The 15,471-nt window shown below is 53.1% G+C and overlaps 1 protein-coding gene across 3 annotated transcripts in view; it reads right to left on the bottom strand.

Annotated features, from left to right (window-relative positions):
- Nucleotides 1-15,471, bottom strand: part of WDFY4 (WDFY family member 4) — a 249,179-nt gene that overhangs the window by 102,455 nt on the left and 131,253 nt on the right. For all 3 annotated transcript variants that reach the window (XM_036355974.1, XM_036355976.1, XM_036355975.1), the window contains exons 32-39: nucleotides 14,410-14,574; nucleotides 11,666-11,869; nucleotides 10,899-11,013; nucleotides 9,503-9,660; nucleotides 6,722-6,960; nucleotides 4,793-4,914; nucleotides 3,202-3,387; nucleotides 1,962-2,098 (exon numbers count right to left, since the gene is read on the bottom strand). In XM_036355974.1, coding sequence (XP_036211867.1) covers nucleotides 1,962-2,098; nucleotides 3,202-3,387; nucleotides 4,793-4,914; nucleotides 6,722-6,960; nucleotides 9,503-9,660; nucleotides 10,899-11,013; nucleotides 11,666-11,869; nucleotides 14,410-14,574 — 1,326 coding nt within the window. The remainder of the gene's footprint in view (nucleotides 1-1,961; nucleotides 2,099-3,201; nucleotides 3,388-4,792; nucleotides 4,915-6,721; nucleotides 6,961-9,502; nucleotides 9,661-10,898; nucleotides 11,014-11,665; nucleotides 11,870-14,409; nucleotides 14,575-15,471) is intronic.

The raw sequence follows: 15,471 nt of genomic DNA, 5'->3' as shown, positions 1-15,471 counted from the left end.
TTTCCACAAGCCACAGAGCTCGGACGCAGCCAGCCTGCTTCTGAACCCAGGGGCCAGCAGCCCAGTCACGCTCATCTCCTGGCCTCCCTTCTGTGTCCAGCGCTTCTCCCTGTGTCCTGAAGCCTCCTGTCTTGGGAGCTCTGAGCAAAGACACTCCCCTAACCCTAACCATGCTGCTGGCAAGTGCAGGATGCCCTTCACACCTCACTCCTCCCCAGACGAGTCTCTGACCACAGTGGACACGTGGGGACAGCAGAGTCCAGACTCTGAGCATGTGGGATCTGGAGTCAAGCTCACTTTCCAAAGTTCAATGGGCAGAGAGCTCACATTGTGTCACGTGTCAATCACAATCTACCCCACCTTCCTGGGGGCCCTTTCCCACCGGTTCCCATGGTTGTCTGTCCTGTTGTGGAGGTGAGGAGGGAAGGACTCAGGGACGTTAAGTAAACTTCCCAAGGTCTCCTGACCCTCCCTACGGCCATGTCCAGTCAATGACCACAGTCAGCCTCTGAAGATCAGTGAACCCAGCATTAGAATATATACTGACCGGCCAGATTATTATGACCACCCCATCAGTACTTCGTTGGGCCACCTTTTGCCTTCAATACTGTGGCGATTCTTCTTGGCATTGACTCCACGAGATGTTGAAAGGTGATGTGAGGAATCTGACACCGTGCCTGATGAATAGCACTGTCCAGTTCTGTGAGATTTGATGGTTGTGGAACCAGCTGCCTGATGGCTCTTTTAACTTCATCCCACAAATGCTCAATTGGACTGAGATCTGGTGATTGTGGGGGCCACCTAAGCAAGGTAAAGTCTCCCTTATCTTCTTGAAACCACTCTTGCACAATATGAGCACCGTCGCATGGCGCATTGTTTTGTTGGAAAAAGCGACCTCTATTGGGATACGCCATCAACATGATAGGAGGAACTTGATCAGCAATGATACTTAGGTATGCTGTGCTATTCAGACATTTATAATGATCTGGCCCTCTAGCAACTTCAGTGGGAAATAATAGATAATTTGCCTACAAACGTCAGGTGATCATAATAATCTGGCCACTCAGTGTATGTATTTCCCAAAAAGAGCCTGCACGCTCTCGCAGAACCTTGCCACTTCCTCACCGGGAGGTAGTCTTGCCCTTGAACTTGGGCAGAACTCTGTGCCTCTCTCAGCCAAAGGGACCCGGCAGAGTTGATGCTGCATAGCTTCCAAAGTGAGGTCATAGAAGACTCTCTCTCCATCTGTCTATCTCTCCCTTTCTCTCTCTTTCCTTCTCTCCCTCCTTCCCCCTCCCCACGGAAGCTAGTCCTGGAAGCCCAGCCACCAGCCTGCAGGAAGCCCGGGACAGCTGGAGAAGTTGTAGGTGGGCAGACCAGCAGCCTCAGCTCAGGTCTCAGCCTAAAGTCAGCAGAAACCACCAGTTGAGCAAAAGGCCCAGACATCTGGGAGGAGAGAAACCCCCGGAACCTGCTATGCTCCAAACCCCTTTCCACAGTATTCACGATCGCACAAACTCACTGTTGGTACCACCCAGCCTTGGAGAAACGAATTAGAAAGCCCTAATGCCTCAGCCCCACCTAGGAGGAGGCTCTAACTGCATGCCAGGGACAGCGACAGTGTCCTGTCCCCCTTGCTGAGCCCACACACCAGTGCCCGCTGAGCTGTGGGCCAGCGCTGCCTGTGCACACAGGACAAGGAGCAGGGGCCGCAGTTCCATTTGGTTGTTAATGTCATGAGGAACACCTGCTCTTGGTGCTCGAGGAGAGGCGTGTGCACTTGAAGTTAAAGCCCAAGACCTGGCTCCCCGGAAGCGGCCTCAGCTGGGGAGCCACAAGCGCCTGGGAGAGCACGGAGGAGCATGGAGTTAGATTTGTCTAATGACAACAGAGAGAGGGGACATGGCTCCTGGGGTCTGAAGAAAATGCCGCGCGTCTCTAAGGAAAGGGGTGTGGCTCACCTCTGTCTTGCACTCGGGGTCCTTGGCCTGCCGCCCTGGGATCAGCCTCATGGCCGAGGACAAGCTTTCACTCCACGAAGTGACTTTGCTGTGATGTCCGACATTCGAGCGACTGGCCAGAGATTTCTTCTCAGATGCTGGGGACCAGGAAGCAAAGACTGTCAGAGGGGAAACTGAGAGGAGACACACACTATCTCTATAGCTGCTGGGCGTTCAGATGCCTGCCAGCGCTGGGATAGGGGCCAGCCCAGGCTGCAGCTCACATGGCCGGCTTCTGACTACAAAATACGGGACAGGTTTCCTCATCCCGCCCTGCTTAGACCCCTGGCTCCACAGGTCACTGACTGCTGCGCAAGTTAGCTAAAGCTCTTAAGCCTCAGTGCTCTCCTCTGTGAAATGGGAATAAAAGTATCTGATCTCCTTGTGGTGTCATGGAGAGTAAATAAGATTATGCGTTTAAAACACAGGCCCTGCAACATAGAAAGTTTGCAAAAATATGGTTGTTGGGAAAAACAGAGCCCTTTGTGAGCAGTAAGGTCCAGCTCACCATGGTTCCCACATTGTGTACATGTGAATAAGAGGGTAAGCGTCTCCTGGTTAAGTGAACTTTTCTCTGAAATAGAGTCTGACATTTTGACTTGCACACACACACTCGCCAGGGCTAGCGGGGGAAGCCAGTGAAATAAGAGGTGCTGTACCGCCCAGGAGCCGGGACAGTACACCCGGAAATAACAGCTCTTCAATGGCTGCAACCTCGGGGATGCTGGGGGACGTAAAACACGTATGAGCCATAATTTGACAGCAATGGCCTCTTTAAAAACAAAATGAGAACATCATTCTCACGGTCGCACTGATGAGCATGAAGGTAAAACTTTGCATCGTTGATAGAATGCGAGGGACACTAATATCTTTGGGATGAACACTTCCACTTGGAACTCGCAGGAACCAAAGCTCTGGCGGCTGCACTGTCAGGGCAGGACAAAACTCTGGTGACTGTCAGGGCAGGACCTAGACCCCCAAGTGCGGCCCCAGGTGAGCGCGGACGTGGCGGCCCTCCCATCTAGGAGATTTCTAGAATCTCTCACTTGGTTGGCACCTCTGGTCTTCCCTTCACCTGCGATGAGCCAGGATTCACGAGGGTTCCGTGATTCGAACCCCACCCTGAAGGATGAGGGAGAAAGACTGGTGGAAGAGGCCCACCCAGGGGAACCGGGGAAGCCCTGGACCCAGTGACAGACACCTAGGTAATGCTGCCAGGCCTTGAGCATCGTCTCCTCCCAGAGCGGGGTGACCTCGTCCATCTTCACTTCTCTCTCCCCGGGTTTGACAGAGAGATCGATCTTGAAGGTGTCCTCCAGCTCCTGCCATCTCTGCGCCATGAGCTGCTGCCAGAGAGTGTGCACGGTCCTCTGGATGCTGTGCTGGACTGAGAGAGAGGGCGCGTCAGCGAACGCCTCCGCCTCCGGAGAGGGCCACCGGCCCTGCTTTCATTCACATCCTGTTGAACATCATCCCGGCTTTGCAATGCTACTGACATCTATGTGAGCTGGCCCTCCCCTGCATCTAACTTCCCACCGCCATGCCCTGCCGGCCTACAGTCCAGAGCTAGGAATCGTGATTGATGGGTCCAGGGAACCTCTTTCTCTCACCTCCCGATTCTGTTAGATGCCAAACGGCTGTGCCTGTGAGAGCTCTCGGTAACCAAATTGCTTCCTCTAGAAAGCTCCTCCAACCTGCCCTTTATATTAGCCTCTCAGAGGAATAGACACCCAAACTCAGACTGTGCCCTGGGGCCAGGACCCAAGGCAGTCCTCTCCCCTGCACTGGCTCAAGGTCCCCACCAGCCACCCATCTCAGTGCCTGCATTTGCCCAGATATGTACAAATCTATCACGCCGCCCTGCCTGCTATGCCCCACAACAGTCACCCCATGGTGGTGCCTAAAGCCCCTCTGACCTTGGGCCCCTGGGTTCCCCCTCTGTACCAGCCTCTACTGTCTGTTTTTTCAGCCTCAGGAGATGGGCATTGCTCAGTCCACTCTGCCAGCTAAGTCCCTAAGTGCTAATGTTCATGCTGTCATTAACACTGTGAGAGTAAAATTTAAATTCACATGATTTTTGAGCACCGGCGTTGGGTAGCGATCTAACCAGAACACAGGCTCCCGTGCCTACCTCTAGTATCACAAACTATCCCCTGTAAGCGGCAGCAAGCCAGCGTGGTGGGAGGGTGTCTGCTGCGGCCTCCTGGCCCGGAGGAGCACTCTCTCAAGCACATGGATCCAAAGGCTAGTTATTCTCTTACAAACTGCCAATCCCTTTAACTTGACATGATACTAGCAAGTCCAAACATACGCTCCATTACGCCAAATATTTCATGAAAGCAATGAGTTTATTTCCTCCATTCCCATTTTTCTAGGGAAGAAAGTCAAAGAGACAGCTATATGACAGCTTGAACTGGGATGGCATGCCAGTCGCTCTATCTAGTTGCCCAAAGGAAAACTCAAGAGACCCACCGAGATGCGAAATCAACTTACTGTGAGGTCCTCTGGTTCTTAGTCGAACCAAGTCCCTTAGAGCTCTCTCTTCTTCCATCCATCCCTCCACCCATGCCATTCCATTTTTAATATGCAAAAATCACTCCAATTTTATTCCCCATCAGGTTATCCTGCTTGAATACTACATCATTCTGGGATTTTTCAGGGCTTTTTCTGGCCTTTGAATGTCTCCTTTGTACACGTTTCCTCATCTTGGGAAAGATACACTGAAGAATGCAACCCTAGCAGTTATCACTATCCATCTACTTCCCCCCAAATAAACAGCAAATAAAATGTACCATCAGTCAAACTTGGGGAGTCATCCACTCTCTTCTCTCTCATGTCTTCATTTGGAGAAAGAAACACTTGATGATAAGGAGTCATTCTAGGCTTGGGTTCCAATCCAAATCCTTCAGGATAACTAGCAGATAAGAGATTTTCCCTATGAAATTCAGTTCTTTGGGATTGCACTATTGTTCTTTATTACAAACTAAAGGCCCAGTGCACGAAAATTCATGCATTCAGGAGGGTCCCCCAGCCTGGACTGCACCCTCTCACAGTCCGGGATCCCTCAGGGGAAGTTCAAGCAAAGAGCGTATGATGACATCCACGACAGCTATCATATAATAGCATCCTGGCAAAGGGGAAAACACAGCAGCATTTTATTCATGTCTGACTAAAGCCACTCCATGCTCCCAGCAGACTCCCGTGAACCCTCTCCTGGTTTCCCCATCGTTGGACTCGGTCATTTCTTTTTGCAGCACTGAACTCTGCCTCTGAGTGGCCCTGACCTCATCCTGCTTGGCATGGGGCTGGGCCAGCACCAGGGGCCTGTGGCCGGTGCAGTATGACAGGGCCCACACTCAAAGGGCCCCGTGCTTGGACTCCTCTGTTACCACAGTCATTTCTGAAGAAGGGGCCCTCATTTGCACTCTGCCGGGCCCACATGTCCTGGAGTCGGTCCTAAGTGGGTCATGGTGGTTTACATACTAGGCTTCCCGTGAGCTATGTGCTCCAGGGCCCCTGGTCATGTCAATATCTATGTGTCCTCTAGTCTGGGTTCCTCAGCCCACCAAGCAGAACATACACTCAGTACATGTTTTCAGATTGAACCAAAAATGACAAATAAAAAAATGAAAAAATACAGTATATGACAATGTCCACTCTTGAAATTTCTAGAATAAAGTCCCTTTGGATCTTGGAGGCCCTTTCTAAAGAGAGGATGTTCTGAGGGTGGGACTTCAAGCACACATGCAGCCAGCACCTAGTTCTATCACCTACACCTTCAGTGTGGACAGGAGCCAGTTCTCAAATACAGGAAGCAAGGCCTCCCGATTTAACCCACACACTGACAGCGGATGCTTTTATTGCAAACAAAGAAAAAGGCAGGTGCCTCCTCTGGTCCAGGGCGCTGGGAGCATTTTCCAGTGCTTCCCAGAGCGTAACTGTTCTGTAATGTTCAGTAGTCAACTCGGCGGGATTTGGGGACCCTTTACTCCAGTAATTTGTATGTAACTTGTACTGGGACAAATACAATCAAGGACAAGAGCAAAATGGAATATCCCATAGTCCTCTCTGGCTCTGCACTCAGCATGGCTCTCCACTGATGAGGTAACAGTTGCAGGCAGCGTGGCACCAGGCACTGGTGATGCCCGGATACACACACTCCACACACAGAGAGCAAGTGCACGTGCACAGAAATCCAACACGTTCCCAAATGTGGGGCTTCAAGGAAAGGATTAACTGAGATAAAGTTTTTGTTATTGGTATTTCTTACACAAGTGTAGTTATGGTTGTTATTTTATATCATGAACTGTCTATATATTTTAGTCTGTAAGCAAAAGTATTCCTGGCTTATATAATACAATTTCTTTTATGATTTTCCATTCTATGGTTTCTCAAATGTTAATGTTTCTGAAATCTGCCTGCATCATAAAATCAAAGTGCATATTTAATGTTGGGGTTTCCTGCCCCCAAAATAAATCAATGAAGAATCTTACAACCTAAGAATTATGGAGGTAGTGTAAATTATTATTTTACGATGATTCTAGACACTCAGTCATACGGACAGGTTTGGGGAAGACCTACCATATTATAAACATTGTACGTAACTCAGACAATCAGATCGACAAAAGGGTTCTGTCATTACATTGACCTCATCAGGGCCCCTCTGCAGGTTCCTTTCTCCCTGATCGCAGTGGGCGCGCGAGCGGCTGCTGGAGTCTTACCTCCCCTCGCTGAGCTGGAGCAGACAGTGCATGAGGCACAGCAGGAAGCTGGCGTTGGAGTTGTAGGTGGCGAAGATGATGTCCCAGTGCTCCTGCAGGAAGTGCAGGACGCGGAGCAGGCCCAGGCCCTCGGAGAGGGACTGCTGGGGCTGGGAGAGGCAGTACAGGATGACTTTATTCAGGCTGCTGTATAAAGTGCTGATGGTGCTGTCCCTTTGTGAAGAGGCATTCTCAACGACCTGGTCATGAAATAAACACACACAGACCTGCTTGTGTGCACTGTACGGTTTTAGGAACGGACCCCGTTAACTGTGAAAATGATACAAGCTCAGTCTTTTCTGTATTTCAAAATTTGGCAGGATCTAAAAGTCAAATGGGAAAACGGTCTCTACCTTTGAGCTTCTATTTAAGTGAGTGATCAATAAAGGCAATTCAAATCATTGGATTTACCAAAATTTGGTGTAAAAAATGTTAAATATACCACAGTCATATTATGGAAAATAGCCAGGGGACCAGAGATTTCTGAACTATAGGTAAGAAGGTTGGCCCTTGGTGTATAAGAACATGCTATTAATAGTGCCTAATTAAAACATGTCACCAACTGTACAGCGTGGTTACTAGTACAGCATTGCAGGCACCATGCTAAGCATTTCTGCACTGGGTCCCACACATCGCCTCATTTAAGCATCCTAACAGAACGATGAAGTAGGCACTAAGATTATCCCACTTTAGAGATAACGAGGCTCAGGGTCAAAGAGGCTAACTGGTCAGCAAGGATCGAACTCACACCAGGTACTTGACCCTCTCTGAGCCACCGTACCATCTGAGGGAGCACCGTAACACTAATTGGTCCATCCATTTACTTGGCTTCATCAAAAAGCCAAGCACCATCAGAGGGGCGCTGGGGCTGCCAACTGCACTCTCCCCAGGAGGCACGAGGGGAAGGAGGGGGCCCACATGGGAAACTTGGGTGGGAAGGTAGGGGCTCCTGGTTTGCAGCCTTAACACTAATTGGCCCATCCATTTACTTGGCTTCATCAAAAAGAATTCATAAAACAAAAAATATGTGCAAAACCTCCAGTCTATTAGAAGGTCATTCATTAGCTATAGATTGCTCTCTTAGAATTTTATGGGTACTGTGATTATTTATACTAACGTAGTTTTATTTAAATATGCTGTAATTTGAGATTCATATTTTTATCATTGTCTTCTGCTTCTCAGATCCATCACATCTTTCAAACGGAGGTTAAGAGTTATGAGCGCCACCAGCAGGAGAGAAGGATGGCAAATGTGGGCAGCACTCAGAGTCCTCGGGCCTGACACCCAAAGGCACATCAGCCCCAGCAGCACCCACTCTGAGGCATTAGCTCTGAGTGTTCGCTTGGACCACTGGCAGCTGCTGTGGGCTGACCGTTGGTGGCCCCTCCCAAACTTCATATGTTGAAACTCTAATCCCCAGTGGGTGGTATGAGAGATGGGGTCTTGGGGGAGTGACTAGGTCAGGAGGCTATAGCCCTCGTGGTGGGATTCCTGTAAGGACAGGAGGAGACCAGCGAGAGATTTCTTCCTCTCTGTCCATCATGTAAGGGCAATATGGAGATGGTCAACTGCAAACCAGGAATGGGGCCCTGAGCAGACAGGAGACCTGCTGCCCCTTGAGCCTGCGCTCTCAGCCTCAGGAACATGAGGCGCCACTGCTGGCTGCTGAGCCACCCAGTCTGTGACTTTGTTAAAGCAACTGAACGAAGGCTCTGATTTTAACCTTTTCCCAAGGATCTGATCTTAACCTTCTCCGAGCTGGCAGGGCTGCTGCTCCCTTTGGAGTTCTTCTTGCAAAGAGCTCTGAAGACATCACCTTCAGCCTGGCCCAGCACTGCGTTTCAGCCTGGCTGTCACCCAGGAGCAGTCCTGGGGTCTGCAGGCAGCTCCCAGACAGAGGGGCGCTGGCTGCCAACTGCACTCTCCCCAGGAGGCACGAGGGGAAGGAGAGGGCCCTCCTGGGTTCCTCGGCAGAGGACACACCAAGGGCAGGAGGTGCTGACAAGAGAAAGTGCTTCCTCACCACCGCAGGCGTCCCGCCGGCTGGGACCACTGTGGACCGCGGTGAGCTCCTCGAGCAGGGCCCTCGAGGAGAGAGCGAATGGCCACTTGATGGAAAGGTTTCCAGGATGAAAGGAAAAGAGCCCAAAAAGAGTTCAGCTCTAGAATTTTGAGATCGTGTGAGTCTATGTGTAAAGAAGCTGTGCACATGTACACACACTTATACCTAAGGGTGGACCTACTGCACGCATGTGCGTATATGGGTGTTTGTGGATCTATCAGAGAGAGTGCACATGCAAGAAAAACAGGGCTCGGACAAACAGACTCTTGTCTTGATTTCAGGAAGGCCCAAACATGGCGCTAAAGCAGAAAATGAAAGGGGACTTTTGAAGATAAAGACCTTTCTGTCCCTTTCTTTGTTGATGAAGAATAACAACAATTAAGATGAAACTAACAATCATAATAGAGTCTAGAAGGGGACAGAGCTCAGGTGCCAGCAGAGGGGACCGTGGCTCCTGACCACTGAGACGGATCCCTGGTGGCCTGAGAGAGAGCCCACAGGACCCCCACGGCCACCAGGTACGGCCTGGGCTGTGAAGGTCCTGCTCCTTCCTCCCACCCATCGCAGGCCCTGTTTCCAGGGAGAACCGCGGGTCAGTCTGGACCACCTGCACAGCAGCAGCATGTCAGACGGACACCGGTCGGCAGTTTCCACACCACCACGGCCAGCAGGGTTCTTACCGCCATGATGTGTTCCGTGATGAAGAGAAGGATGTGCCTGGGGTCTGCTGAGAACATTCCACTGTACAGCTTCTCTACCAGCTTCTGGGTGAAGTGGGTGATGATTGTGAGTGAAGGAGCAGCAGCAGCTTCTGAGTTTGGCTGAGGTTCCTTATCGCCTAAGGTCAGGTGAGGAGACAGACGGAGCCTGAGGCATCCTCAGAGTCTGAGTGGCCTTCTTTCCACAACAGTCTCCAATCCCTCTTGGTCACCACCTACATCCCACTCACTCTTCATACCCTCGTAGCCCTCTGTGTACCCCGGGCGCTGAAGATGGGGCCTACCCACAGGTGTCCAATGAAGACCCACCGATTCAAATAAATTGGCCTTGAACAATGTAGTCAGTGATATAACCCAGTGGAGAGGGAGCAAGTGTGGGGCACTGCCTCTTCCAGCAGCCATTTGGAATGAGGGTGGGGGCACACTGAGGCATAAGGCAAATAGGAAGACTGTGTGGTGACCCGAGGCCCTGCTGTGTCAGGCAGAGGACGAGGCTGTAATGTGGGTCATCTGTCCATGCTCACCAACACGCCAGGCCTTGTTCTCAGATGTGAATGCTCTCATCTCAGCTAGTCCTAATAACAACCCTCTGAGTTAGCCTCGATTGCTGTCCTCACCCACAGGCTCAGGCACCTGTCCGCAGTCACACCACAGTGACAGCCAAGAGCAGAGCTGGGATCCCAAACTCACACCTTCCACCCCCTATCTGCCACACTGCAGATACTCCAGGAGAAAGGCCAGTAGCCAGAGTGTCCATGCTGTGAGGCAAGGAGGAGTCCAGAGATGAGTTGTGTCACTGAGGAATTCATGGCTCAGAGACCACAGAAAGGACTATGTTTAAACTCATCGGGAAGGTGTGGCTGCCCTGGAACTAAGGCTTATGAATGAAGCATCAACCCGAACCTCTTAGAGGCAATGCAGCATCTTCACCCGGGCTCATTTGTTTAAGAAACATGTGCTGTGCCCAGGCATAGGCGCAAAGATGCCAAGCAGAAGGATGCTGAACTGCAGTTGACATCTCAGCTTCCCTTATGGGAAGAGGACACAATTCTACTGAAGGTGGAGGAGAGGTGGTTTTAGCTCAGAAGGCAGAAGGCCTTTCTGCCTCCGAGTGGCCCACCGGTGGTGCAGATGTCATGGAAAGAAGTGAGCATGCGCTCCCCGGGGTCCCCAGGCAGGACCAGTGAGCTCTTATTGCAGCTTGGCGGAGAGCGTCTTCCGTGCTCCTATGTGTCCTTCAGCACGAGGACCCAGGCCTCCTCTAGGAGACGGGGCAGTGGCTGGGGACGTGCTGGCTCTCCTGTTCAGCTGTCAGCAGCTTGTGTCATAGCAGTGAGGAGCAAGTCACCTCACTCACCTCTGAGCATCATCACGTCACCTCCTCTCATCATGTGAAATATTTCCATGGTAGAGAGCAGGACCTCAGACTGGAAGTCTCGCTTCTGTTGGCTGGTGGCATTGTCTGGAGAAGCCTGCAATCACACCCAGAACTCAGACAGTAGCCACCCAGCCATCCTGCCCACTCAGTGCCTACCGAGTCCCCTTGCCTGGCCGGTATGCTAATACCACAGCTGCTGGGAGTGTGGCCTGCCAACAGCTCACACCTGCCCCTTCTCCAAGGCACTGCCTTCTGCTGACCAAGTTGGCTCACCCAGATGATGCCCACCTCCTGAGGTGAGAAGGCAAGTCAGGGTGGCCCACCAACAATGACCGCCTGGCAGGTGCCTCAAGGTGGGGCCACCACTGGAATGCAGGTAGCACACCAGTGCTCCCCTTGGGGCCAGGCTGTGGCTGAGACCATTTCCTGGCTAGCTTCTCCCTCGTCCTCTTGGCAACCCTTCTCTGGCCCCCTGCGAGAACAGCCCTGAGAAATCACTTCTATCCAATCCCTGAACCAGGCTCTGCTGCTAGGAACCTGCAAGACCTGCCCTCGGTCATCTATTCACTCACTGCTCCCTGCTCTGCCAGGGCCTGCAGGTCCTGGAGGACTCCCTCCCACCACAGTGCTTTACCCAGGAGCTGTTTGACTATGAGCCAGCTCTCGCAAGAGATCAGCCCTCAGGTCTCCTGCACATCCCCCTCGCGGTGCTGGGCCTCCCGCAGTGCAGTCCGCTGTGCACTCACCTCCAGCAGCACCTCCAGTGGCAGCCACTGCTTGGGGCTGGCAGCTGCAAGCAGGAGCTCCCTCAAGAGGAGCTGCATGAACACCCTCAGCTGTTTCCGTGTGGGGTGGGACTTGGCAGGAGCCTGTAGGCCCTCCACGATGCCCTCGCCTTCAGCCTCGGCCCCAGGGCTGCCGGCATTCTGGGCGAACTCAGTGGTGACCCCCTCAAAGACAAGAGAACCCCAGTGTGAGTGGCTCGCACTGCCTGAACGTGCTTTCCTATCTACTGCTGAGGGTGCCTGGGTGACATTCTAATCAAACACATTCACATGCAAGGAAATTGAGGGTCTGCAGAAGTAGGTGACTTGCTCAGAGTTCATGGCTCATAAGGGTGCCTGCTCTGTCCCTGAACCCAAGAGAGGTGGAGTCGTGAGGGCTTAGCAGAGAAGCCCAGCCATGTCCTGGGCAAGTCCCTCCTCCTCAGAGCCGCAGCTCTCAGCAGCAAATGGAGATACGAAAGGGACACCACAGAGATGGGTGAGCTCCAATGAGAGAGTCACACAGGCCACAGTGCCTGCCCTGCACATGGTCATCAGCTGGGCCCGCCTCCTGGGGCCCATGTCCTGCCAGCCAGGCTGTGGTGATGGTGACAGGAGGACCCTCAGGGGAAAGAGGTGCTAGGCTTCAGCAAGTCCTGGCCTCCAAGTCCCTGAGGCACCGGCTTTCACATGCTCAGTTTTTACTTATAAAAATACAGGGAGATTAATGAAGCAGGCACCATTAGCCCAGCCACATCAGAAAATCAGAGATGCTGGGAGGCGAATGACATACCCAAGGACACACAGCCAGGGACTTCCAGTTCCTGCCAGTGACATTCCAAGAGCATTCATCTGCTGGCACCTCCCTTTGCACATTCATAAAATTAATGTGGCCATTCTTAATTAAGCCATAAAATGGATTTAATGGCACCTAGGGAGGTGGTGGCCACATTAATTAGCTCTACGCGGCCTCAAAAGGGAAATACGCCATATAAATTCACAGCAGGCGCAGCCTCTGGCCACCAGCTTTCTGCATGAAGTGGATCTGTCACATTTTCTGTGCAACAAAGGCCTTCTGGAGCAGACTTGAACTGGGACACGCAAAGGAGGTGTGGAGAAACATGTGCTGGAAGTGGAGCCAGGGGCCCACGTCAGAGCCTGGCTCATCTGAGCTCGGCCAGGGAGGTGACTTTGGGCCAGACCCGCCCCCAGGCAGAGACCCTGAGCAGGGGAGGAAGAGCCAGCCAGCTGGAACCCCGACTCAGCAAAGGGTGAGCTCGCCCACTGTGGCGGGGAGAGGAGGGGACCTAGGCTAAACATGTCAGGACTTCAGGGTTCTGGCCACGTGCAGGGGACCTGCTTGGGGGATGGTGAGGGTCAGCCTGCAGGGCTGTCCTTCCTCCCTGCCCAGCCTCGGAGGCTGGGGTCCGATCCCCCACCCCTCCAGTGCATCTTTTTCCCTACTCTTACTTGTCTGCTGTATCACTTTAGTTGATATTAACCCAACAAACCATTTTATCTTTTTGCAAATCTAGTCTTTATATTTAGTCTTTTATTAAAACAAATTACTCCTGAATTTTACTTGGCTATTTGATTTGATTTTAAACTGATGGTGATAGAAAGGGTTTGGGCTTTATGGTGAGAGTGTTGGGGGTAGGGAAGGGGCTATGGCAAGAGATGGGTGAGGTTTAAATCTTGGCTCATCACTTAGTAATCACAAAACCGTGATGTTTTCCACTCTCAACGTTTTGCAGGCTAGGCTAGGTCCTAAGCCCCCCACTGAGCCCACAGGACCTTGCCAGCGCTGTGTCCCTGCTGTGACTCTCCCCCTCCCCGCCCCCACCCCCGCCCCCGACTAACACACAGGTGAAAAGCAGGGTGGGAAGCGCCAGGCCCAGGGCTGTGTGGGTGTCCAGTCGGTGGAGGCTGTCAGGGTGCACACACTTTGCTCACTCACCTGGTCCTTCAGCAAACACTCGTGGAGCAAACACTGCCTGCCTGTACTCGCCCTCCTTACCCTCCGGGCCCTGCAGCCGCTCCTTCCGCTGCAGTGACAGCCTTGCAGACTGTGTCACTAGCTCCCGTTCCCTGTCCATCTCAGCTTCCTACACCATTAAGGAGGGTGACCGGCAGGCCTCTGCCCTTCACGCCCGTCATCACGCGCTCCTCTCGGCTCCCAGACTCTCAGGCCACTGCGTCCCTGGGCCTGGCTCTGCCTCAAACTCACTCACATCTCTTCCCAGAGCATCTTCTACCCCCACACTCACACCTCGTCCTCAAGACCCAGCCGGTCCCTCTGCCCCCAGCCGTCCCCTGACTTCAAGGAGTCCCGAGTCGCGGTCTGCAGACTGGAGGAGGGTTCTAAGGACAAAAAGCAGGGGAGGACCGGCCTCCGGTCCGCCCGCACCCATCCACTGGGTCTGGCCCACACGCACCCACTGGGGACGGAGTCTGTTGTTTCGCATGATCAGTGGGAGGGAATTCCACATAGAATTAGACGTGATCTGCCATCAAATGACTGAGGTTCCTAACAACTCAAAAAAAATTACTGAATCTGACCTCACGCTGCATCCCAGCTGAGAAAGGAAAAGTTGCTGACTCACTGCTCCGGCCACACTGCCTTAAATGCCTCTTATTTGGGGGCGGCAGCAATCTTGCCCTTTGCTCTTGAGGGATGACACCCTTTGCCCCTGATTTCACTGGGGCAGGGGAGCGGCGTGTCCTACCTTGCTTGTTCCCAGTGGGAAGGTGACAACGGCCAAGGTCTGGAGGAACTCCGGGGCCCGCCAGGCGGGGTCCTGGGGGTAGGAGCTGTGCACCTGGCCCAGGAACTGCAGCACGCTGGCCGGGAACTGGTGCTCCCCAGCGCCGTCTCCAAGGCCTGTCGGGGGCTGAGAGGCACTGGGTGAGGCGTGTGTGGGAGCCTGAGGGTTAGGAGTCTAGGAAGGAGACCTGCTCTCCGAGACTCTCAGACACCTCACTGCAAGGCCCCTAGACGACTGGCACTGGCCCTGGCACCGCCCGGGGAAGGGATTCACATGCACAGGATTGGTCTGCGGCTTCACACACTCTCTTTTCACCTCTCACCACCCTCTGAGGCAGGCCCGCATTTACCCCTACTTCCCGGGTGGGAAGACAGGCAGAGCCGTCAAAGAGCTTGCCGAGGTCCTGGTGGGTAAGGAGCCGAGCCAGGCGCTGTAACCCTGCCTCTCTTTCCCGTATGTCCAATGGTCTCTAATGACTCGGCATGGCCTTTGTGCTCGGGGAACTTGCAAATCAGGGTCGGCCACAGCCTTTCAGAGCCCAGCTGTCTGCTCCCAGCGCTAGACCCTGCCTTGGCTTATGTGCTCCCAGGACTGGCAGAACTTGAGGAGCCTCCTCCCCACCAGCCAGGGATCTGGAACGGATCATCTACTGAGCTAACACCCAGTCCCCAGAGGGACCTGGGGACCTCCACATCACCACCACCATAACCTGGCCTCGGTCACACGGCTGAGTCTCCTGGCTGCACACGAGTGTCCCCGGAGCTCAGCTCCCTAAACCGGCTGTGCCAAGTCACTCTGTCTGGAGATTGGCTCCAGCCCCAGACTGTCCAGCTGCTGCCTCAGGGCCTGCCCTAGCGTGATGGACAGCCTGCAACTTGAAAACTGACCCACCCTGCAGAGCCAAGCCAACAAGCAGACGGAGGGTGCTCAGCCTGCTCCTGTGATTGCGCTACGTGGAGGTCAGGTCCTCCCCTCCCATCCATGGCTGCCTCATTTCCCAGGAGCTGCCTCTAGACCTGGCCT

The sequence above is a fragment of the Myotis myotis genome, unplaced genomic scaffold (genome assembly GCF_014108235.1).
Source record: "Myotis myotis isolate mMyoMyo1 unplaced genomic scaffold, mMyoMyo1.p scaffold_m19_p_24, whole genome shotgun sequence".
Taxonomy (NCBI): domain Eukaryota; kingdom Metazoa; phylum Chordata; class Mammalia; order Chiroptera; family Vespertilionidae; genus Myotis; species Myotis myotis.
This window is presented reverse-complemented; position numbering and strand designations above follow the sequence as displayed.